At 47.6% G+C, this 23,974-nt stretch overlaps 1 protein-coding gene across 1 annotated transcript in view; it reads right to left on the reverse strand.

Moving 5' to 3' along the window:
* LOC147120428 (TGF-beta receptor type-1-like) overlaps nucleotides 1-23,974 on the reverse strand; it is a 110,567-nt gene that overhangs the window by 56,227 nt on the left and 30,366 nt on the right. The window contains exon 4 of the mRNA XM_085986326.1: nucleotides 291-521. Coding sequence (XP_085842452.1) covers nucleotides 291-521 — 231 coding nt within the window. The remainder of the gene's footprint in view (nucleotides 1-290; nucleotides 522-23,974) is intronic.

The following is a 23,974-nucleotide window of genomic DNA, read 5'->3' on the forward strand; positions in this document are numbered from 1 at the left end:
TTAAAAACAAGGTTGAGAATTTTGACATTGAGGCGTTGCTTAACTGGGAGCCAATGTAGGTCAGCGAGCACAGGGGTGATAGGTGAATGGGACTGGGTGCGAGTTAGGGCACGGCCAGCCGAGTTTTGGATTACCTCAAGCCATGGAGGGATTTGAAAACAAGGATGAGAATTTTGAAAATCGAGGTGCTGCTTAACTGGGAGCCAATGTAGGTCAGAATTAGCACATTATTTACTTGGGTATTAGTTTCATTTTAAAATTCCTTTCTTTTAAACTTATGAATGTATTACCTTTATTGTCAGCAGCAATGAAACCCAGGATATTTTCATGTCGCAGCATGACGGTTTGATAGATTTCTGCCTCTCTGAACCAGGACCTCTCTTCACGTGAGGAGAAAATTTTGACTGCTACATCTTCCCCATGCCACTTTCCATGCCATACTTCACCAAATCGTCCTTTTCCCACAATTTCATGAAGAACAATTGTTCTGGCTATTGTCCTTTGGACAAGTAGTGGCAAGCCTGACAAGAAAGTATTATAGACTCAGTATTCAATAGAGCTATTTTCAGTTTCAACATTTGTAAAAGACTGCACAAAAATACTGTATTTAGTTTCAGAAGAACAAGTTCCTCAGCATATTTTTAATACAGTTCCAACATTTTTTTCTTTTACATTCAAAAACATTTATAACATGTCAAACAATGGATATGAAGAAAAATAATTCAAAGTGCATATTAAAAGCATAAAATACTGGAAATATAAAACAGGTCTAGCAGCACCTAATAAAAGACATGTTTACGTTTTTGGTAGAAATCCTTCATCCGGAAGTATAAAAGTAGAAGCATGGCAGGACTGACCAAAACAGAAAGAACTACAGGTAAATGTCAAGAATTAGATATGCAAACTACTACTACTACAAAAAGGCAGAGACTTAATTAAAAAAAACAGGTAAGGTGTAAAATGTTGGTGATCAAAATTATTTCAGTGAAGACAGTGGAAAGGCTTCAGAATAATTAAAGGTGAGTAAACAAGCTCCAAAATGTTCGGGGCTAGAGCTGAATATGAATGGGAGAAACTGCAGGAAAAAAAAAATAGGAAAAACTGTAAAGGTCTGAAGTTTCTCTAAAGTTTCCCATCGTTTTCCTTCCTGCAGAGATACTCTCAGAAAAACTACTCTCAGTTTTTCCATCTATTTTATCTACTCTGATGACTCAATTTTCTGTAAGAGTTTCCAATATGTCCTTGATCCTTCACTGAGGTTTTCCCTTGTCTGTGGTTGATGAGGTCCTTGACCACATCTGCTCATTTCTAGGCCTCCACTCTCACCCTTCTCTCATAATGACACAAACTCTCTTATCTCACCTTTCATTGTACAATCTTTTGCATCCACTCTAGAATCATACAGCACAGAAGGCAGTCATTCGGCCTACCATAGTGGGGTACCGCAGGAATCAGTCCTTGGACCCCAGCTATTCACAATATATATTAATGATCTAGACAAGGGAACTAGATGTAATATCTCCAAATTTGCAGAAGACACAAAGCTGGGTGGGCGTGTGTGCTGTGAGGAGGATGCTGAGAAACTCCAGGATGATTTGGATAGGTTGGGTGATTGGGCAGAAGCATGGCAGATGCAATATAACGTGGATAAATATGAGGTTATCCACTTTGGTGGCAAAAACAGGAAGGCAGATTATTATCTGAATGGCAATAGATTGGGAGAAGGGGAAGGGCAATGAGACCTGGGTCTCCTTGTGCACCAGTCGCTGAAGGTAAGCATGCAAGTGCAGCAGGCGGTTAAGAAGGCAAATGGTATGTTGGCCTTCGTAGCGAGAGGGTTTGAGTGCAGGAACAAGGATGTCTTGCTGCAGTTGTACAGGGCCTTGGTGAGGCCACATCTTGAGTATTGTGTGTATTACGTCCGTGAATGATTGAGACACGGACAGCAGGAGTTGAACAAAACAAGTCTTTACTGATGGAAGTCAATAGTGAAACTGAAACAACAGAGGCTCACCAGCGCCTTTTATACAGGGGTGGTCACTGCCGGTACTGCAGTCTGAGACCAGTTATTCTCTTAAAGGTACATACACAACAATTCCTCCCCTTTTAGATAAACAGTACATAACATTCATTTAACAACTAAATGATAACTAATTACAATCACAATTACAGTTGCTAGATACATTGGTTAAGTTTAAGCAATTATAAGTTCAGTCTTTGAGGAGGCTTCCTGATTCTGTCTGGATAACGCCTCTTTGGGGTATCAGGTTCTTCTGGCAATGTTGAGTCGGGATCAATGTCGTTGTTTGGCTCATCTGCTTCCAATATTACCGGTTCTACGGTAGCTGCAATTGGTACGTCGATTTCATTACCAGGTGTATCAGATCGTGGTGTGGAGTTGACGTTTTCCAGTGACTCTAGAATCTGGTCAGCATGGCATCTTACAATGTTCTCTCCAACGTCCACGGTATACATGAGAGGTCCTTGCCGTGTACAAATCGTTCCTGGCTGCCATTTCTCTGTGCGGTAGTCCCGGGCCAAAACTGGTTGACCTATCTTAAAACTCCTGGTCGGCCTTTCATTCATATTCTGAAACTGCCTGTTCTCCACATCTCGTCGGACGTTTGGCTTAACCAAATCCAAGCGGCATCGTAGTCTTCGATTGAAGAACATCATGGCTGGGGTTTGGTTGGTAACCGCATGTGTCGCATTCCGGTAGGCAAACAAGAAGTTGTCCGCCTTGTGTTGTAGGGGTATATCTTCATTACACATTGCCTTGATAGCCTTCTTGAATGTTTGGACAAACCTCTCGGCCAATCCATTAGTGGCTGGATGATATGGGGCAGATGTGTAGTGCTTAACACCATTGTTCTTTAAGAACCTCCGGAACTCTTCAGACACAAACTGTGGTCCATTGTCAGAGCAAATCTGTTCAGGCAGCCCATTCCTGGCGAATATGGTTCGTAAAACTGTGATAGTTTTTTCCGTGGTGGTTGAGGACATTTTTATTACCTCTGGCCACTTTGAATGTGCCTCCACCGCAATTAAAAACATCGAGTCCATGAAGGGACCAGCAAAATCAATGTGCACCCTTTGCCATGGAGATGAGGGCCACTCCCATGGATGTAGAGGAGCTTGTGGTGGGGCGTTTTGGACCTTCTGGCATCCTGCACAGCTCTTGGTCATCTCTTCGATTTCTCTATCGATTCCCGGCCACCACACAAACGCTCTGGCTAAGTTCTTCATTTTTACCCCACCCAGATGACCCTCATGAAGCTCATTGAGCACTCTATCCGTCAACTTAGGTGGAATTACTACTCTGGAGCCACACATCAAGGATCCTCTGCACACTGACAGCTGTTCTCTTCTCGGCGAGAATGCTGGCAGCAGTGGTTCGCCATGTGCTGGCCATCCCTTCACCGTTAAATCATAGACCCGTGATAGTGTCGGGTCATTCCGTGTTTCCTTTTCTATGTTTGCATTCGTCACAGGGAGACATTCGACTATGGTCGAGTGGAATAACTCCATTGGATCCACTGCAAGGTCTTCTTCTTCCACCATCGGCAACGGTAGGCATGACAATCCATCAGCATTTCCATGCTGTTTAGTTCCTTTGTACTCGATGTCATATTGGTGTGCCCCTAGGAAAAGGGACCACCTCTGCAGCCGTTGTGCTGTCATTATCGGTACGCCCTTCTGAGGGTTGAAAATGGAGACAAGAGGTTGATGATCGGTTAGTAGAGTAAATTTTTGACCGTGCAGGTAGTGATTGAACTTCTTCACCCCCCACACTAGGCTGAGGGCCTCTCCGTCAATCTGGGCGTAGTTACGCTCGGCAGAAGTTAACGAGCGTGACGCAAAAGCTATCGGCCTCTCTAAACCATCAAGGAATTTATGTGACAGTACCGCCCCAATGCCGTAGGGAGACGCATCACACGCCAGTCTGATTGGCAGTGCTGGGTTGTAGTGAGCCAATACTTCCCTTGAAGTGATTAAGTCCTTACTCTTCTGAAAAGCATGCTTACAATCATCGCTCCATTTCCATGCTACCCCCGTTCGTAGCAGGGCGTTCAGTGGGTGCAGAATTGTAGACAAATTCGGCAAAAACTTATGGTAGTACAGGTAGACTATCCTTTATCCGAAAACCTTGGGACCAGCTGAGTTTCGGATAAAGGAGAATTTCGGATTTCGGAAGGTGGGTCGGCGGGGGTGTCGGGGGAGGGTCGTGCACACGACTTACGCTGACGCTCAGCGTAAGTCAGTCGGGGTCGGCGGGGGTCGGGGCCGGCGGTGGGGGGGGGGGTCGGCGGTTGTCGGGGCTGGCGGGGTCCGTCGGCGGTTGTCGGGGTCGGCGGTTGTCGGGGCCGGGGGGTTCGGCGGCTGGCGGGGTCGGCGGTTGTCGGGGCTCGCGGGGTCCGCGGGGGGGCCGGCGGTTGTCGGGGCTGGCGGGGTCCGTCGGCGGTTGTCGGGGTCGGCGGTTGTCGGGGTCCGCAGGGGGGTCGGCGGTGGCGGGGTCCGCGGGGGCGTCCGCGGTTGTCGGGGTCGGCGGTTGTCGGGGGTTGTCGGGGCTGGCGGGGGGGGGTCGCCGGGGGGTCGTGCGCACGACTTACCCTTTATCCGGACTTCCGAAAACCGGAACCCTCTAAAAACCGAAGGTTTTTTCGTTCAGCGTAAGTCGTACGCACGACTTACGCTGAACGAAAAAACCTTCGGTTTTTACAGGGTTTCGGTTTTCGGAAGTCCAGATAAAGGGTAGTCTACCTGTAATTCACCAATCCGAGGAATGACCTCAGTTGCGACACATTTTCAGGCGCTGGGGCCTTAACTTTGTCAGGGGACTTATGTAACCCCTCTTCATCAATCACGTGGTCACAATACGATATCTGTTTCTTTAAAAATTCGCACTTGGGGCGGTTGGCTCGCAGCCCATGTTCCCGTAGTCTAGTGAGCACCTGTTCTAGGTTGTTAAGGTGTTCACTGTCATCTTCACCTGTCACAAGGATGTCGTCCAAGTAACACTGAGTCCCCGGAATCCCTTTCAGGACTTGTTCCATCGCTCTTTGCCATATCGCCGGAGCCGATGCTACTCCGAATACCAATCGATGATACTGGTAAAGACCTTTGTGAGTGTTTATCGTGAGATACTTCCTAGAGGACTCTTCAACCTCCATCTGCAAATATGCTTGTGCTAGGTCAATTTTTGTAAAACGCTTCCCTCCAGACAGTGAGGCGAAGATGTCTTCTATCCTTGGAAGAGGATATTGTACTGTGTGAAGGACTGGGTTCACCGTCACCTTGAAATCCCCACAGATGCGAATCTTCCTTGGTTCCCCGGACTTATTGCTTAACGTTTTCTTCATGACAGGAATGATGGGTGTCGCCCACTCGCTCCAGTCGACCTTAGACAACACGCCTGCCTTCTCCAGCTCTCCCTCGACGGCTGGGCGAATTGCATATGGTACCGGTCTTGCTTTGAAAAACTTGGGAACTGCATTCTTTTCTATTTTTATCGAGGCGGTTACGCCTTTAAGCGTGCCCAGTTCTTGTTGAAATACCTCTTTGGCGTTAGCTAAGATTGTTGACAATCGTCCAGGAGTGACGTCTTCATCTTTTGTACTTTCTTGTACGGTTCCTTAGTAGCATTTTTGATGTCGCTGGTCTTCTTCCCAGACCTGCAAACTCGTGCAATGTGTCCCATCTTCCCGCATTGCCTGCATATTTTGTCTTTGGACCAGCAGTCCTTCTGGTCATGGTTAGTTCTGCCACAGCGATAACATTTTGCAAATCCCCGTGTCATTTCGTGGGTGCCGTATTCCTGTGTTTTTTGTGGAATTTCTGCAGCTCCCCTGGCTGCTGCTTCATACGATACTGCCACGCTGAAAGCCTTATCTAGCGTCAGCTCTTTCTCTGAGTAACTTCTTCTGTGTTCCTTCACTCAGGAGTCCACAGACAAATTTGTCCCGTAGGGTATCTGCCAGTCCTGCTCCGAACTGGCAGTGCTTTGATAGCTTGCGTAGTTCCGTAAGATACTCAGCATTGCTCTCATCTTTGTGCTGAGTTCTCCTGTGGAATTTAAATCTTTCTGCTATCAACAGCGGTGCAGGGTTTAAGTATTCCTGTAGGACAGCAACAATTTCGTTAAAACTCTTTGCCTTCGGTATGGCTGGAGTAATCAGGTCCCGCAATAGGCCGTACGTTCTAGCGCCCATTAAGTTTAGCAATATCGATGCCTTTTTCTCCTCCGCTATTTCGTTTGCCTCGAAATATACCTCGACTCTTTCCACATATGTGGTCCAGTCCTCTATTGTATTATCAAAAGCAGTGATACAGCCAGTCTTCGGCATCTTGCAAGTCTAAAATGGTGCCTCCCGCGCTTTGCCTTTGTAATGAAATCTGTTTGTCTTGATTCTGTATTCGTTTGGCACTCATGTATATTACCCTCTCCCACGGTGTATAGTTTCACTTCCTCTTTCCCGACTAACCTGGAAGGTTCCAGGTCTTGGCTCTTGGCTCCGCCCCTGACTTCTCTTACATAAAGATCCCAGGATCTGTATGACTCATTCCTGTGAACCAGTCGGCGTGTTGAGATGTTAGCTCTGATCTTAGTGATTAAAAGCTAACTTGTTTAAGTCTATAACTTCTAGTTTTGTGGTTATTGAAGGCCCATCAATTTTAATCACTAAAGAATACTAGGATGGATCGATTCCTAAAACCAGAGCGTCTGGACTTGGATCCACATTCTGCTGAAGCATCAAATCAATTTGGACACTGGCTCAAATGCTTCGAACTCTTCGCGGGGGCCTCATCCGCTAGCGAGGTAGATAAACTGAGTCTACTGACTACTCGCGTAAGTCATCGGATTTATTCGTTCATCCGGGACGCCACCTCTTACACGGAGGCCATCACTATCCTGAAGGCCCAATACCAGAGGCCGGTAAACGAAGTGTACGCCAGACATCTGCTGGCTACACGCAGGCAGCGACCAGAGGAATCAATGGACGATTTCTTACAGGGCCTAAAGGACCTGGTCCTGGACTGTAACTGCAAGGCCGTGACGGCCAACGCATACTCTGACGAATTGGTCCGCGATTCCTTCATCACGGGCCTCAAATCGAATTATATCCGGCAGAGACTGCTGGAGAAGGAGGTCCTGGACTTAAAAAAGGCAGTGGCCACTGCGCGATCGCTGGACGTGGCCCAGAGAAACTCTGACTCTTATTCTTCCGGCCATGCGGCCCTCACCGCCTCGTGCGCGCCGAGGGGGCCGCCATCTTGGAATCAGCCATCTTCCCCATCCAGGTCTCAGACCAGCTCTACGCCGCCAGAGTCCCCACACAGAAGTTCACCCAGGAGTCCTACTACAGCGGCAATGTCTCGAGGCCCGAAATGCTACTTCTGCGGCCAGGCCAAGCACCCCAGACAACGATGCCCAGCGAAGGACGCTACATGCTTCAAATGTAAGAAAAAGGGGCATTTTAGCAACGTCTGCAGGGGGAATCCGATTTCCAACTCCGTCACCGCCTCGTGCGTGCCGTGCGGGCTGCCATCTTGGGATCCGCCATCTTTTCCCGACTCAACGGCCGCCCAGGGCCCAACAGTGGCTTCGATCACAGTGGATCAATCCAGGCCACACCCGTTGACAAAATCCATGATGGACATACAGGCAAACGGGAATTTAACGAAATGTTTAATTGACTGTGGGAGCACCGAGAGTTTTATCCACCCTAGCCTGGTACGGCGGCACTCATTAACGGTAACCCCTACACGGAGCAGAATTGCTATGGCTGCTAAGCCCCACACTTCGGACATTTTGGGCTACTGTGTGGTAACACTGACTGTAAAAGGCACGGACTACAAGGATTTTAAACTCCTCGTGATGCCAGAACTCTGTGTTAATGTAATCTTGGGCCTGGACTTCCAGTGCCACCACGAAAGTGTCACGCTAGCATATGGCGGGTCCCAGCCGCCACTCACAGTCTGTGGCCTATCAACCTTAAAAATCAGCCCGCCCTCTTTATTCGCTAATCTCGCTCCGAACTGTAGGCCCATAGCGACCAAAAGTAGACGGTACTGTTAAGTCTGTGTGTTCTAGTTATTGTTAATAAGAATCACTGCACACAGACCACAAGAGTAAATTCAACAGGTCTTTACTAGTCGGAGGTCAGGCTGAACTGCCCAATAAATCATTACACAGCACTTATATACCGGTGTGGTCACCACCGGTATTACAGTATACAGCAGCCAAGATAAAGTAGTGCATCTCTTAAAATAGTTCTCTTAAAGGTGGAACGGTTACATAAACCACAATCCTCCCTTTTTAGCTTAACAGTATATATTCCCCATTAAACATAACATAATATATATACACAACTTCATGTAAAAACAGTTCACAGATTCAGTCTCTGAGGAGGCCTCCTGATCCGAGACGGATAACGCCTTTCAGGGGTCTCTGGTTCTCGTTGCTGGGGTGACTCATCTAGTTGATCCCCTATGGATAGGACATCATCATCAGGTATATTCACTTCTGAGGTAGATGCTTCAGGTTCACTAACTTCCTCCACGGTTGTCTCAGTCGTAACCATGGGCTCGACCCTTGTTCTCGATCCCACCAGTTGGTCAGCATGACGTTGCATTACATTTTCACCAACATCTACCGTGTACATCAGGGGTCCTTGTCTGGCCCGAATTGTTCCAGATTGCCATTTCTCGTTTTTATAGTCCCTGGCTAACACCGGTTGTCCTATTTCAAAACTCCGAGTGGGCTTGTTATTGATATGCTGGAACTGTTTGTTTTCGACTTCCCTCCGCACATTTGGTTTTAACAAGTCCAACCTGGACCGCAACCTCCTGTTATAGAACATCATGGCAGGACTTTGGTTTGTTGTTGCATGGGTGGCGTTTCGATATGCCAGTAGGAAATTGTCCACCTTGTGTTGCAGTGGAATCTGATCTTCGCTCATGGCCTTTATTGCCTTTTTGAACGTCTGTACAAACCTCTCGGCCAGCCCATTCGTAGCTGGATGATATGGGGCAGAGGTATAATGTTTTACCCCATTCTTCTTCAGGAATTTCTGGAATTCCTCTGACACGAACTGTGGTCCGTTGTCTGAACATATTTGCTCTGGCAATCCATTTCTTGCAAATATCGTTCTTAGCACCGCGATCGTCTTTTCCGAGGTAGTGGTAGTCATAGTCATCTTAATCACTTCTGGCCATTTAGAATGTGCGTCCACCACAATTAAAAACATGGAGTCCATGAATGGACCAGCAAAGTCAATATGTACACGTTGCCATGGGGTTGAAGGCCATTCCCATGGATGCAGCGGTGCAATTGGAGGTGCATTTTGGACTTTTTGGCACCCTGAGCAGCTTTTCGTCAGATCCTCTATCTGTTGGTCGATACCCGGCCAACACATAAGCCCTAGCAAGGTTTTCATCTTGACTCCCCCCAGATGACCTTCATGTAGTTCTTTTAGAACTCTCTCTCTTAACTTAGGAGGGATAATCACCCTTGTTCCATACATCAATGTTCCCTGACAGATGGACAGCTGTTCTCGTCTTGCTGAGAATGCTGGTAACAGTGGATCACCATGGGCTGGCCATCCCTTTACTGTCAATTCGTAGACCCGGGACAGTGTCGGGTCATTCCTAGTCTCCCTTTCAATATTTGCATTGGTGACAGGTAAACATTCGATGATGGCCGAGTGAAATAACTCCACCGGGTCAACCGTCGGTGCCTCCTCCTCAGTAGGTAGTGGCAGGCGCGACAGCCAATCAGCATTACCATGCTGCTTTGTACCTTTGAATTCTATTTGATATTGATGTGCCCCTAGGAAAAGGGACCATCTCTGGAGCCTCTGTGCGGTCATCACCGAAACACCCTTCTTAGGGTTAAAAATGGATACCAACGGCTGGTGGTCTGTCAGCAGTGTAAACTTCTGGCCCTGCAGGTAATGATTAAATTTCTTTACTCCCCACACAAGGCTGAGAGCCTCCCTATCTATCTGAGCATAGTTGCGCTCAGTGGAGGTCAATGATCTGGATGCAAATGCGACTGGCCTTTCCAAGCCATTTGGCAACTTGTGTGAGAGTACTGCTCCAATACCATAAGGAGAAGCATCACAAGCTAAACGAATAGGTAGCGTTGGGTTGAAGTGAGCCAACATTTCCTCTGAGGTGATCAATGCCTTGCTTTTGCGAAAGGCCTTCTTACAGTCCTCGCTCCACTTCCATGGTACTTCTTTCTGCAAAAGAGCGTTCAGCGGGTGCAGCACTGTGGATAGATTTGGCAGAAACTTATGGTAATAGTTAATCAACCCTAGGAACGACCTCAACTGGGATACATTTTCCGGAGCGGAAGCCTTCACAACAGCTTCGATCTTGTCAGGTGACTTGTGCAGCCCCTCCTGGTCAATGACATGACCACAGTACGAGATCCGTTTCTGAAAGAACTCACATTTCTGGCGATTAACTCGAAGTCCATATTCCTTCAATCTGGTGAGCACCAGTTTCAAATTTGCAAGGTGTTCCTCATCGTCATCTCCTGTAATCAGGATATCGTCCAAGTAACATTGAGTGCTTGGAATTCCCTGTAATACCTGCTCCATGGCCCTCTGCCAAATTGCTGGAGCCGAAGCCACTCCAAAAACCAGTCTATTATATCGATACAAGCCTCTGTGCGTGTTGATTGTGAGATACTGGCGCAACTCCTCCTCAACTTCCATCTGTAAGTACGCTTGCGCCAGGTCTATCTTGGTGAAGTGTTTCCCGCCAGACAATGAAGCAAAGATATCCTCAATCCGCGGAAGCGGATATTGCACCGTGTGAAGCACCGGATTAACTGTGATCTTGAAGTCTCCACAGATGCGGACCTTCCCCGGTTCCCCTGGCTTGTTACTCGATGGACGCTTCATGACGGGAACAATGGGCGTGGCCCACTCACTCCAGTCCACCTTAGACAGTACTCCTGAACGTTCAAGCCCTTCCAGTTCAGCTTCCACAGCAGGTCGTATCGCATAAGGTACCGGTCTGGCTTTGAAAAATTTTGGGTTTGCATGTTCTGCAATCTTGATTTTTGCCGTAATTCCTCTCAGTGTTCCCAGTCCCTGTTGGAACACCTCTTTAACCTCATCCAATATTCTGGACAATCGTTCAGGTTTGACATCATTTTTTTCCGGAATCTACCGTTATTGCTTTTAGGGAGTGCCAGTCCATATTTATTTTCCTGATCCACTCCCGTCCCAGAAGTGGTGGACCTCCCTCAGGTAGTACATATAAGTCCATTCCTTGGTGTTCTTTGCCCTTGTGTATCACCTTGACTTTTATCTTTCCGATGGGGTATACTCTTTGCCCCGTGTATGTCTGCAATACTATCTCCGTATCCCGTAGGGGAATATGTGTGAATAACCTTTTGTAATCTTGCTCATTCATGACCGTCAACGCCGATCCGGTGTCCAATTCCATCTTCACTTGGACTCCTGCTATCTGAAGTGTGACCCAGATAGTTTGTCGGTCAGCTTCCTTACTCACATTGTGAATTCTCAGACTACCCAGTTCCTTGCTGTTGGAGTCTGAATCCGAATTCTGTTCATTTGAACTCTTCTCAGCCACCTTATGTACCTTTCTGCACTTTTCCTGCGGTGACTTTTTGTTGCTGGTCTTCTTTCCTGACCGGCATACTTTAGCTATGTGACCAAGCTTGCCACATTTTCTACATTCCTGATTTTTAAACCAGCATTGGTTCTTATCGTGTGCTGTCTTTCCACAACGATAACATTTCGCTGTACCCAAAGCCATTTGATCTACGCTGAGTACCGCTGCCTTCAGCTGCATTTCCGCAGTGCCTCTCGCTGCGGCTTCGTGCGATGCTGCAATAGTGACAGCCTTATCAAGTGTAAGATCATTCTCTTCAAGCAGCCGCTTTTGTGTTCCTTCTTTCGACAATTCACACACGAATTTGTCTCTCAGTGCCTCTGTCAGTCTTTTCCCAAACTGACAGTGTTTCGCTAGCTTACGCAGTTCAATTAAATACTCCGCGTTGCTTTCCTCTTTCAATTGCGTTCTCGCATAAAATTTAAATCGTTCTGCTAACATCAGCGGTGTGGGGTTCAAATGATTTCTCAGGACAGCAACAATATTAGCGAAAGCCTGATCCGCCGGTTTAGCTGGTGATAGAAGATGCTTCAATAGCCCGTATGTCTTCGCACCCATTGAGTTTAGTAAGGTTAGTGCTTTATCTTCATCTGATATTTTATTTGCCTTACAATAAATCTCTATGCGTTCTACATACGTGGCCCAATCTTCAACATCGGGATCGAAATCGTTGATGTTACCACGCTTAGGCATCCTCGCAATCTTCTTGAGAAACAAAAAGAAATTTTTTTTTTTTTTTTTTCAAAATGGCGGTTTCCCGCGCTTGTCTTCTTCCCCCGCCTACGAAAATGGCGGCTTCCCGCGTTTGCCTTTCTCCCCCGCTGGCTGTAATGGCGATTGCTGCGTTCGCCCTCCCCAGCGGTTCTCAAATCGTGCCTCCCAGCCCCTCTTGCAGTCCGGTCCTTTCCCCCGGCTGCGGCTGAGTTCTCCGCGTTTTTTAAAATATTTTATCCCGCGCCTTGCGGCCTCGGTAGCTGCCCGGCCTTTTTCCCCGGTCGCGGTCGAGCTCTCTCTCGACGCTGTTGCGTCTCCCAGCCCGCTTGCAGCCCGGTCTTTTACACCGGCTGCGTTTGCATTCACCGCGGCTCCCGTGCCTTACGCTGCCCCAGTCTCAGCGCCTCTGGCCCCGACTTCTGTCCGGCTCTTTTCCCCGGCCGTGGTCGAGTTCTCCGCCCTTATATCCTCCGTTTTTCCCTCCCCTACTTCACAGCCAACGTGGCCGACTTGCTGCTCGTCGCTGATCGGCTTACCCACCACCGTGATAGAAGGGATGATCACTGCCTGTTGCTGATGGAAGGCTTCGTGTCAGGATTCTTCCTTGCTCTTCAGACCCGAGTCTTTTCTCAGCAGGATGATGAGGGCGGATGCCTCTTCTCGACGCCCGTTTAACTGCCTTGGATATATCTCTGCCGCAGGGTAAGATCGTCATCGTCGCCACTGTTAAGTCTGTGTGTTCTAGTTATTGTTAATAAGAATCACTGCACACAGACCACAAGAGTAAATTCAACAGGTCTTTACTAGTTGGAGGTCAGGCTGAACTGCCCAATAAATCATTACACAGCACTTATATACCGGTGTGGTCACCACCGGTATTACAGTATACAGCAGCCAAGATAAAGTAGTGCATCTCTTAAAATAGTTCTCTTAAAGGTGGAACGGTTACATACACCACAGGTACAGTCTGGAAGACAGACACTTTATCAAGGGGGAAGTGGACAGACTCCTGCAGGAAGGCATTATTGAATGCAGTACCAGCCCGTGGCGTGCCCAAGTAGTCATAGTTAAAAATAGCGAAAAGAAACGGATGGTAATTGACTACAGCCAGACTGTTAATATTTATACCCAGCTGGACACCTACCCTTTACCCCGCATATCAGAAATGGTCAACCAGATTGCGCAATACCGAGTCTTCTCGACTATCGACCTCAAATCCGCGTATCACCAGCTCCCCATTAGAACGGAGGACCACCCATACACCGCCTTCGAGGCGAACGGGCGCCTCTACCATTTTCTCAGAGTGCCCTTCGGGGTAACAAATGGGGTCTCGGTCTTCCAACGTGAGATGGACCGCATGGTTGACGAGAATAAACTACAAGCTACCTACCCCTATCTGGACAATGTCACTATCTGCGGGCACAACCAGCAAGACCACGATCTAAATCTTGCGAGATTTTTTAAAACTGCCCTAAAGCTGAATCTAACCTACAACGAAGACAAATGTGTCTTCAACACAACCCATCTCTGTATCCTCGGCTGTGTGGTGGAAGATGGGGTAATTGGACCGGACCCTGACCAATTACGCCCCCTAAAGGAACTGCCCCTGCCACACAATCCCAAAGCTTTAAAAAGGTGCCTGGGATTTTTTTCGTATTATGCCCAATGGGTGCCCAATTACTCTGATAAGGCCCGACCCCTCATTAAATCGACGTCCTTCCCACTATCAGCTGAAGCTCGGGAGGCTTTCACCAGTATTAAACAGGACATTGAAAGGGCTGCAGTGTGTGCAGTGGACGAATGCATTCCCTTTCAAGTTGAAAACGATGCGTCAGACTTTGCCTTAGCTGCGACCCTCAATCAGGCTGGGAGACCTGTGGCCTTCTTCTCCCGAACCCTTCAGGGACCTGAAATCAGGCACTCTTCTGTCAAGAAGGAGGCACAGGCTATAGTGGAGGCAGTGCGGCACTGGAGACACTACCTAGCCAGCAAACGTTTCACCCTGCTCACCGACCAGCGGTCGGTGGCTTTCATGTTTAATAACAAAGGGGGAAAATCAAGAATGACAAAATACTCAGGTGGAGGATCGAACTATCCACGTTCGACTATGATATTATGTACAGGCCGGGAGCCCTTAATGAACCCCCAGACGCCCTATCGCGGGGAATGTGTGCCAGCATTCATACGGACAAATTACAGGGTCTCCACAACGACCTCTGTCACCCAGGGGTCACCCGACTATACCATTTTATAAAGTCCCGCAATCTGCCCCACTCCATCAAGGAGGTCAGGGCAATGACCAGAGCCTGCCGCATCTGTGCGGAATGCAAGCCTCGTTTCTACAGGCCTGACCGTGCACACCTTATCAAAGCCACACGGCCATTCGAGCGCCTAAGTCTGGACTTCAAGGGACCCCTTCCCTCTGCCGACCGTAACGTATACTTCCTCAATATCATTGATGAATATTCCCGCTTCCCCTTCGCCATTCCCTGCCCAGACATGACCAGTGCCACGGTCATCAAGTGTCTCTGTAATCTATTCTGCATGTTTGGCATGCCGAACTACATACACAGCGATAGGGGGACGTCATTCATGAGTGACGAGCTGCGCCAGTTCTTGCTCTCGAAGGGGATAGCCACTAGCAGAACCACTAGCTACAACCCCCGGGGTAATGGGCAAGTGGAAAGGGAGAATGCTACTGTTTGGAAGGCTGTCACGTTAGCCTTAAAGTCAAAAGGCCTTCCGACCTCCCGCTGGCAGGAAGTCCTCCCAGACGTGCTCCACTCCATAAGGTCTCCGTTATGTACTGCCACTAACGCTACCCCTCACGAAAAGATGTTCGTTTTCCCCCGGAAATCCACCTCGGGCATATCTCTACCCGCGTGGCTGACGTCTCCGGGGACAGTACTATTGCGGAAGCACGCGAGAGGCCATAAGACGGACCCCCTTGTGGAAAAGGTACAGCTCCTCCATGCAAACCCTCAGTACGCCTATATCGAATACTCTGACGGGCGAGAGGACACTGTTTCCATAAAAGACCTCGCTCCCTCGGGGAGCGGAGAGAACGATGGGAGACTACCCGATGAAGACCTACACTACAAAGAGACAGGCCGCCCAGAGGTATCAATAGCCAACTTTAACCTGGAGGACACTGCAGATAACCTGGAAGACACTGCGGAGGCCCGGACAGCGGAGGAACCAGAATCCACTCCCCTAGAGGCACCCCAACCGGCTTTGCGCCGATCCCCGAGAACTGCAAAACCTCCCGACAGACTCACTTATACCAACTTTTAAGAAACATCACCCCGATGGACTAAATCTATAGAAGGGGTGAATGTAATGAAATCGGTTTGTCTTGATTCTGTATTCGTTTTGCACTCATGTATATTACCCTCCCCCACGGTGTATAGTTTCACTTCCTCTTTCCCGACTAACTTGGAAGGTTCCAGGTCTTGACTCCGCCCCTGACTTCTCTTACATAAAGATCCCAGGATCTGTATGACTCATTCCTGTGACCAGTCGGCATGTTGAGATGTTAGCTCTGATCTTAGTGATTAAAAGCCAACTTGTTTAAGCCTATAACTTCTAGTTTTGTGGTTATTGAAGGCCCATCAGCCTTCTTCCCCGATTTAACAAAATGGCGCCTCTCGCGCTTTGCCTTCTTCCCCGCTGTTAGTGCTGCTTTCCGCGGTTCCCGTTGCAACCTGCAGCTCCTCGCGGTTTCTTGCTCGTTTAATATTTCTTTTTTTTTTTTATTATTTTCCCGTCGTGGAACAACCCTGTGGGACTCTTGCCTCCCTCTTCGCGGGTCTATACGCAGCCCGGCTTCGTAGCACCGGCCGCACCCTGTGTGCTCCACCCTCGCTCTCTTCTTCCCGACAATGCTGCTCGGCCCCGTTGCAAACCATCCGCTCGAGTTCGCAACCGCCGCAGCCCAGGAAGGATCAGTGCACGACCTGCCACCAGCCCGATTAGCTGAAGCACCGTCGACAGGAACCAGGCTTCTCCAGCAATCCTCAACTCCGCAAACACAGGGGCGGATGCCCACGGTCGACGCCCGTTTCTACTGCCTCTTACTTTCTTTTCTTTCTGGCCTCGACCTCTGCTCACTTCGCTGCAGGAATGGATCCCAGGAGGTGGTGCAGACTGTAGGTAGGTTTGTATCTGCTCGTCGCCAGTATTACGTCCGTGAATGATTGAGACACGGACAGCAGGAGTTGAACAAAACAAGTCTTTACTGATGGAAGTCAATAGTGAAACTGAAACAACAGAGGCTCACTAGCGCCTTTTATACAGGGGTGGTCACTGCCGGTACTGCAGTCTGAGACTAGTTATTCTCTTAAAGGTACATACACAACAGTGTGCAGTTTTGGTCACCTTATCTGAGGAAGGATGTTCTTGCCATGGAAGGAGTTCAGCGAAGATTCACCAGGCTGATACCTGGGAAGGCAGGAATGACGTATGAGGAGAGATTGGGTCGATTGGGTTTATACTCGCTGGAGTTTAGAAGAATGAGAGGGGATCTCATTGAAACTAATAAAATTCTGACAGGCCTGGACAGACTAGATGCAGGAAGGGTGTTCCCGATGGTCGGGGAGTCCAGAACCAGGGGTCACAGTCTAAGGATAAGGGGTAAGCCAGTTAGGACTGAAATGAGGAGGAATTTCTTCACCCAGAGAGTGGTGAACCTGTGGAATTCTCTACCACAGAAGGCAGTTGAGGCCAATTCATTAAATATATTCAAGAAGGAGTTGGATATATTTCTTAAGGCTAAAGGGATCAAGGGATATGGGGAGAAAGCAGGGACCGGGTACTGAATTTGGATGATCAGCCATGATCGCATTGAATGGCGGAGCAGGCTCGAGGGGCCGAATGGCCTACTCCTGCTCCTATCTTCTATGTTTCTATGCCTATGCTGGCTCTTTGAAAGAGCTAGCCAATTAGTCCCGTTACTCTGTACTTTCCCCATAGTCCTGCAAATTTTTCCTTTTCAAGTAATTCCCTTTTGAAAGTTGCTATTGAAACTGCTTCCACCACCCTTTCAGGCAGTGCATTCCAGATCATAACATGCTACATCAAAAAATTCTCCTCATTTCTCCTCTCATCTTTTGTCAATTATTTTAAAATGCCAGATTTTCCAATCATTTTTTGCCAGATAATCTTCTGCTGCTTACAATGGCTCGGATTTTGCGGTAGAAATAATGGTGAGGCTATCAGTGCTCACCGTTACTAAGCAGTAAATCGGACAGCAACTTCGCTCACCGTTACTTAGCAGTAAATCAGACAGCAACTTCTGGCGTCCGCACATGCGTAGTTAAACACGAAAAGCAGGAAGTTGCTGTACAAGATGCCCCGCTCCTCCACAAGCTTCACTATAATAGCATCTTGCCAAGAAACACGGCATTCATATATGTGGAAGAGTGTGAAGTTGGGTATTTAGCCATTAAATACCCACTAAACACGCCAGAAAAAGTTAGGGTTGGTCATTCATGTGTGAGTGAATTTTTACCAGCGTGATTAGTCTTAAATTGTCAAATCACCTCTCTGGCACTGAAAATTTACTTTGTGTAATCTCATTCCTTCAGGTTTTAATTATTGCTGGAGATATTTTTTTCTAAATTTTACTTTTCTTTCCGTCTCTTATTTCTCTCTCTTAATCCCATCTTTTCCCCTCTCTTTACAAGACATTGGCATCTCTTGGCATTGAATGAACGACTCTAATTGACACTTCCTGGTGTAGACTCTGTGGCCCCGATATTTACTGGGGCGGGGGAGGAATTCTGGTTGCGGTTTTCTGAATGTCATGAAGTTTTAACTCCACAATGTGTGCACGCTTTTTTTTTTATAAACCGGTTCTCTGCTCGGAAGCCAGCCTGATTGACAGGCTTGGCTCCCCAATGGGTGAGGAACGCTCCAGAAGACACAGCTCAGGAGCAGGTAGGTTTCCGACCACCCCCCACTTTACCCCCGAGCTCTCTTCAACCCTCCCGCGATGATCCCCCGACGCTCCAACCTACACTGTACACCCCCTCCTCCATGATGTAAATAGGACCCCATATGCCATTTTGGTTTGGAACTGGTCGGAGCTGCATGGATGATGGAACCGGAAGCTCGCTAAAGGCAAGTGTCGAATTATTTTACTCTCCTGCTCCTCCGGAGCCTACAAAAATAATCTGGGCTTTTGCTACCCGAATACCTCCCACCCCTACAACTCAACTTATTGATGGCTATCCTAGCCCAATCTTCAGGCCTCAAGCCAGTGAGCTATACCAGAACGCCTGCTCACCTGCCAGATTTAAATGAAGCCAGGGCCCCAAAATCACAGAGGTCTCTTTGCAACCGGAATGGGCGGCCGACCAGCAAGTTTCCCAAAAATCAAAATAGACCAAAGGCCCCCTTATCATATCTCTTGGAAACATTTCAAAGAACTTAACACACAATGAATTACTTTACAATGCAGTCCTGGTAGAAGCTTGATTTCACAACCTTCTGACCAGAGACAAGAGTGCTGCCAAATGAGCCAAACAGACACTTCTGTGGTCTCCGAGAGGTGGCACTGGGTTTTACATTACAAAATATGAATCACTATAAATGCTTTTTTTTTTAAAAAAAAGCATTTGTGGTGTACCCTTTCTTTGATGTCACCATAAAGCATTATAAGCAGCCAAAGTAGTGTCCCGAAACCTGGTTTTGTTCATAACAAGGGACAAGCTGAAATACTGACCTCAAATGATATGCAATTCTATTTACCATCACTGGCGAAGTTTGTCAGCTCAATAAAAGTTTCTTCACCAAACAAAGATGAAAACCAATGGACCAGCCCCAAAAGAATAGTATTAAGCATGGCAGAGACACCAAACCCCACCACAAATTGAATGAAAGTTGCCTTTTAGCAGACTGGGTGCCTTTTTAAACAATCATAGGAACAGGAGTAGGTTATTCAACCCCTCGAGCCTGTTCCGCCATTCAATTAGATCATGGCTGATCTGTATCTTGACTCCATCTACCCGGTTCAGTAACCCCCAACAAAAATCATCAATCGCAGTTTTGAAATTTTCAATTGACCTAGCCTCAAATGTTTTTTGGGGGATAGAGTTCCAGATTTGCACTACCCTTTATGTGAAGAAGTGCTTCCTGACATCACCCCTGAACAGCCTAGCGCTAATTTTAAGGTTATAACCCTTTGTTCTGGACTCCCCCAATCAAATCAATTCTTATAGATATGTGGAAATTTACTACTTACATTTTTTTAAATTCTTGTACTACATTAGAGAAAATGGAGCAGAATTTGCTGAAAAAGTAAGGGCGCATGAACAACACATGCTGTTATTAATGTGCAAATCGGCTAGCAACTTGTGGTGAGGAAGAGACACCATATGAATTGCAAATTGCTACAAGTTGCTGGCCATTTGTGCCACCCCGCTGTTAGCCACGTGATTTTCATGATGTTGTTGCATTTGCACATTAATTGTCCATTAAACTCACCACAGAAAGCCATGTCTATTCATTAATAGCGCAATACCCATTCAACAATGAGATAATTGTTAATGTCTGCTAATCAACCTCTTTGACCTATAAAGTGAACAATTAAAAGTGTGGAGTCTCATTCCTTTAGGTTGTGAATTGTTGTTGGAGATTTTAAAATTAAAAAAACTTGCTTTTCCTTTCTGTCCCTTTTTACACTCTCTCAATCCAATCTTTCATTCTTTCCCTCTCTTTATTTCTCATTCTCTACCTGATTTGACATTGAAATCGCCCACTCCAATTCATCCTCTTTCTCAGTCCTTACTCTGTTCATTTCTCAATCTTTCAATCTCATTGGTTAAGGAAATACACTGTTGGTCCCATTCACCAAGGTCCCAAATGCCTTCACTGCGCTGCAATCGGCTTGCACTTCCAGCAACTTTGTGGGCAACATTTTTTTAAGCTGAAGGTGCAGGCGCAGGTTTAACCAACAGGGCACGGCACAAGATGCCCTGCTCCAGCAAGTTCTGGGCCATTAAGTATATTTTAAAGTGTTGAATAACAAAGTATTTGTTGTGTATGTACCTTTAAGAGAATAACTGGTCTCAGACTGCAGTACCGGCAGTGACCACCCCTGTATAAAAGGCGCTAGAGAGCCTCTGTTTGTTAGTTTCACTATTGACTTCCACCAGTAAAGACTTGTTTGTTTTCACTCCTGCTGGTCCGTGTCTCAATCATTCACGGACTTAACACTGGCGACAAACGAATTTACCTGCAACTCGGCAGCACCTCAGACTACGTTATTGAAGGTCGGAGCCAGAAGAAAAAAAGAGTCCAAAGAAACTCGGGAAACGGGCGTCGACCGTCAATCATCAGTTTGAAAACTTGCAGGAGAGACTGTCCAGAGCCAGGCCGGGTTCCTCGGTCTGTGGTTTCCCAGCTAATCGGGCTGGTGGCAGGTAGTGCTCTGATCCTTCCTGGGCTGCGGCGGGCTGAAGCTCGATCGGGTGGCTTTTCAACGGGGCCGGGCAGCGAGTCGGGAAGCAAAGAGAGAGAGAGAGAGGGTGGAGCACACAGGGCGCGGCCGGTGCGTCGAAGCCGGGCAGCGTTCGGACCTAAGAAGAGGGAGGGAAGTGTCCCAGAGGGTCCACTCCACGACGGGAAAATAATAAAAGAAAAAGAATCAATATTTAATGCGCAAGAAACCGTGGAAAGCAGCGCTAACAACAGCGGGGAAGAAGGTAAAGCGCGGGAGGCGCTATTTTAGATTTGCAAGATGCCGAAGACTGGCTGTATCACTGCTTTTGATAATACATTAGAGGACTGGACCACGTATGTGGAAAGAGTCGAGGTATATTTTGAGGCAAACGAAATAGCGGAGGGGAAAAAGGCATCGATATTGCTAAACTTAATGGGTGCTAGAACGTACGGCCTATTGCGGGACCTGATTACTCCAGCCATACCGAAGGCGAAGAGTTTTATCGAAATTGTTGCTGTCCTACAGGAATACTTAAACCCTGCACCGCTGTTGATAGCAGAAAGATTTAAATTCCACAGGAGAACTCAGCACAAAGATGAGAGCAATGCTGAGTATCTTACGGAACTACGCAAGCTATCAAAGCACTGCCAGTTCGGAGCAGGACTGGCAGATACCCTACGGGACAAATTTGTCTGTGGACTCCTGAGTGAAGGAACACAGAAGAAGTTACTCAGAGAAAGAGCTGACGCTAGATAGGGCTTTCAGCGTGGCAGTATCGTATGAAGCAGCAGCCAGGGGAGCCGCAGAAATTCAACAAAAACCACAGGAATACGGCACCCACGAAATGACACGGGGATTTGCAAAATGTTATCGCTGCGGCAGAACTAACCATGACCAGAAGGACTGCTGGTCCAAAGACAAAATATGCAGGCAATGCGGGAAGATGGGACACATTGCACGAGTTTGCAGGTCTGGGAAGAAGACCAGCGACAACAAAAAGGCTACTAAGGAACCGTACAAGAAAGTACAAAAGATGACGGACAGTAGTTCCGAAGACCAGATGAGCGATAGTGAATCCGGGAACAGGAGACTAAGCTGTCTCAAACTTCACAATGTAATCGCAAAAGAGGATCACCGAACCATTTGGGTCACCCTCACGATAGCAGGGTCCCAAGTTAAAATGGAATTGGATACAGGATCAATGCTAACCGTCATGAATCGACGAGACTACGAGCGGCTATTTTCACACATACCCTTGAGAGAGACATCCATCGTCTTGACGACGTATACGGGGCAAAAAGTATACCCCAGAGGAAAAATAAGGGTGCCTGTCGAATACAACGGCAAGAAAATACAGAAATTGTATCTCTACATACTGCCAAATGGTGGCCCACCATTATTGGGACGGGAATGGATCAGGAAGATAAACTTAGATTGGCACTCCATTCATGCAATGACAGTGGACGGTAAAAAAGATGAAGACGTCACTCCTGGACGATTGTCAACAATCTTAGCTAACGCCAAAGAGGTATTTCAACAAGAACTGGGCACGCTTAAAGGCGTAACCGCCTCGATAAAAATAGAAGAGAATGCAGTTCCCAAGTTTTTCAAAGCAAGACCGGTACCATATGCAATTCGCCCAGCCGTCGAGGCAGAGCTGGAGAACCTGGAGAAGGCGGGCGTGTTGTCTAAGGTCGACTGGAGCGAGTGGGCGACACCCATCGTTCCGGTCATGAAGAAAACGTTAAGCAATAAGTCCGGGGAACCAAGGAAGATTCGCATCTGTGGGGATTTCAAGGTGACGGTGAACCCAGTCCTTCACACAGTACAATATCCTCTTCCAAGGATAGAAGACATCTTCGCCTCACTGTCTGGAGGGAAGCGTTTTACAAAAATTGACCTAGCACAAGCATATTTGCAGATGGAGGTTGAAGAGTCCTCTAGGAAGTATCTCACGATAAACACTCACAAAGGTCTTTACCAGTATCATCGATTGGTATTCGGAGTAGCATCGGCTCCGGCGATATGGCAAAGAGCGATGGAACAAGTCCTGCAAGGGATTCCGGGGACTCAGTGTTACTTGGACGACATCCTTGTGACAGGTGAAGATGACAGTGAACACCTTAACAACCTAGAACAGGTGCTCACTAGACTACGGGAACATGGGCTGCGAGCCAACCGCCCCAAGTGCGAATTTTTTAAGAAACAGATATCGTATTGTGGCCACGTGATTGATGAAGAGGGGTTACATAAGTTCCCTGACAAAATTGAAGCGGTTGTTAAGGCCCCAGCGCCTGAAAATGTGTCGCAACTGAGGTCATTCCTCGGATTGGTGAATTACTACCATAAGTTTTTGCCGAATTTGTCGACAATTTTGCACCCACTGAACGCCCTGCTACGAACGGGGGTAGCATGGAAATGGAGCGATGATTGTAAGTGTGCTTTTCAGAAGAGTAAGGACTTAATCACTTCAAGGGAAGTATTGGCTCACTACAACCCAGCACTGCCGATCAGACTGGCGTGTGATGCGTCTCCCTACGGCATTGGGGCGGTACTGTCACATAAATTCCTTGATGGTTTAGAGAGGCCGATAGCTTTTGCGTCACGCTCGTTAACTTCTGCCGAGCGTAACTACGCCCAGATTGACAGAGAGGCCCTCAGCCTAGTGTGGGGGGTGAAGAAGTTCAATCACTACCTGCACGGTCAAAAATTTACTCTACTAACCGATCATCAACCTCTTGTCTCCATTTTCAACCCTCAGAAGGGCGTACCGATAATGACAGCGCAACGGCTGCAGAGATGGTCCCTTTTCCTAGGGGCACACCAATAGGACATCGAGTACAAAGGAACTAAACAGCATGGAAATGCTGATGGATTGTCACGCCTACCATTGCCGACGGTGGAAGAAGACGACCTTGCAGTGGATCCAATGGAGTTATTCCACTCGACCATAGTCGAATGTCTCCCTGTGACGAATGCAAACATAGAAAAGGAAACACGGAATGACCCGACACTATCACGGGTCTATGATTTAACGGTGAAGGGATGGCCAGCACATGGCGAACCACTGCTGCCAGCATTCTCGCCGAGAAGAGAACAGCTGTCAGTGTGCAGAGGAACCTTGATGTGTGGATCCAGAGTAGTAATTCCACCTAAGTTGACGGA

Source organism: Somniosus microcephalus, chromosome 4, assembly GCF_052327205.1.
Source record: "Somniosus microcephalus isolate GS21.2 chromosome 4, FLI_Smic_1.0, whole genome shotgun sequence".
Classification (NCBI taxonomy): Eukaryota; Metazoa; Chordata; class Chondrichthyes; order Squaliformes; family Somniosidae; genus Somniosus; species Somniosus microcephalus.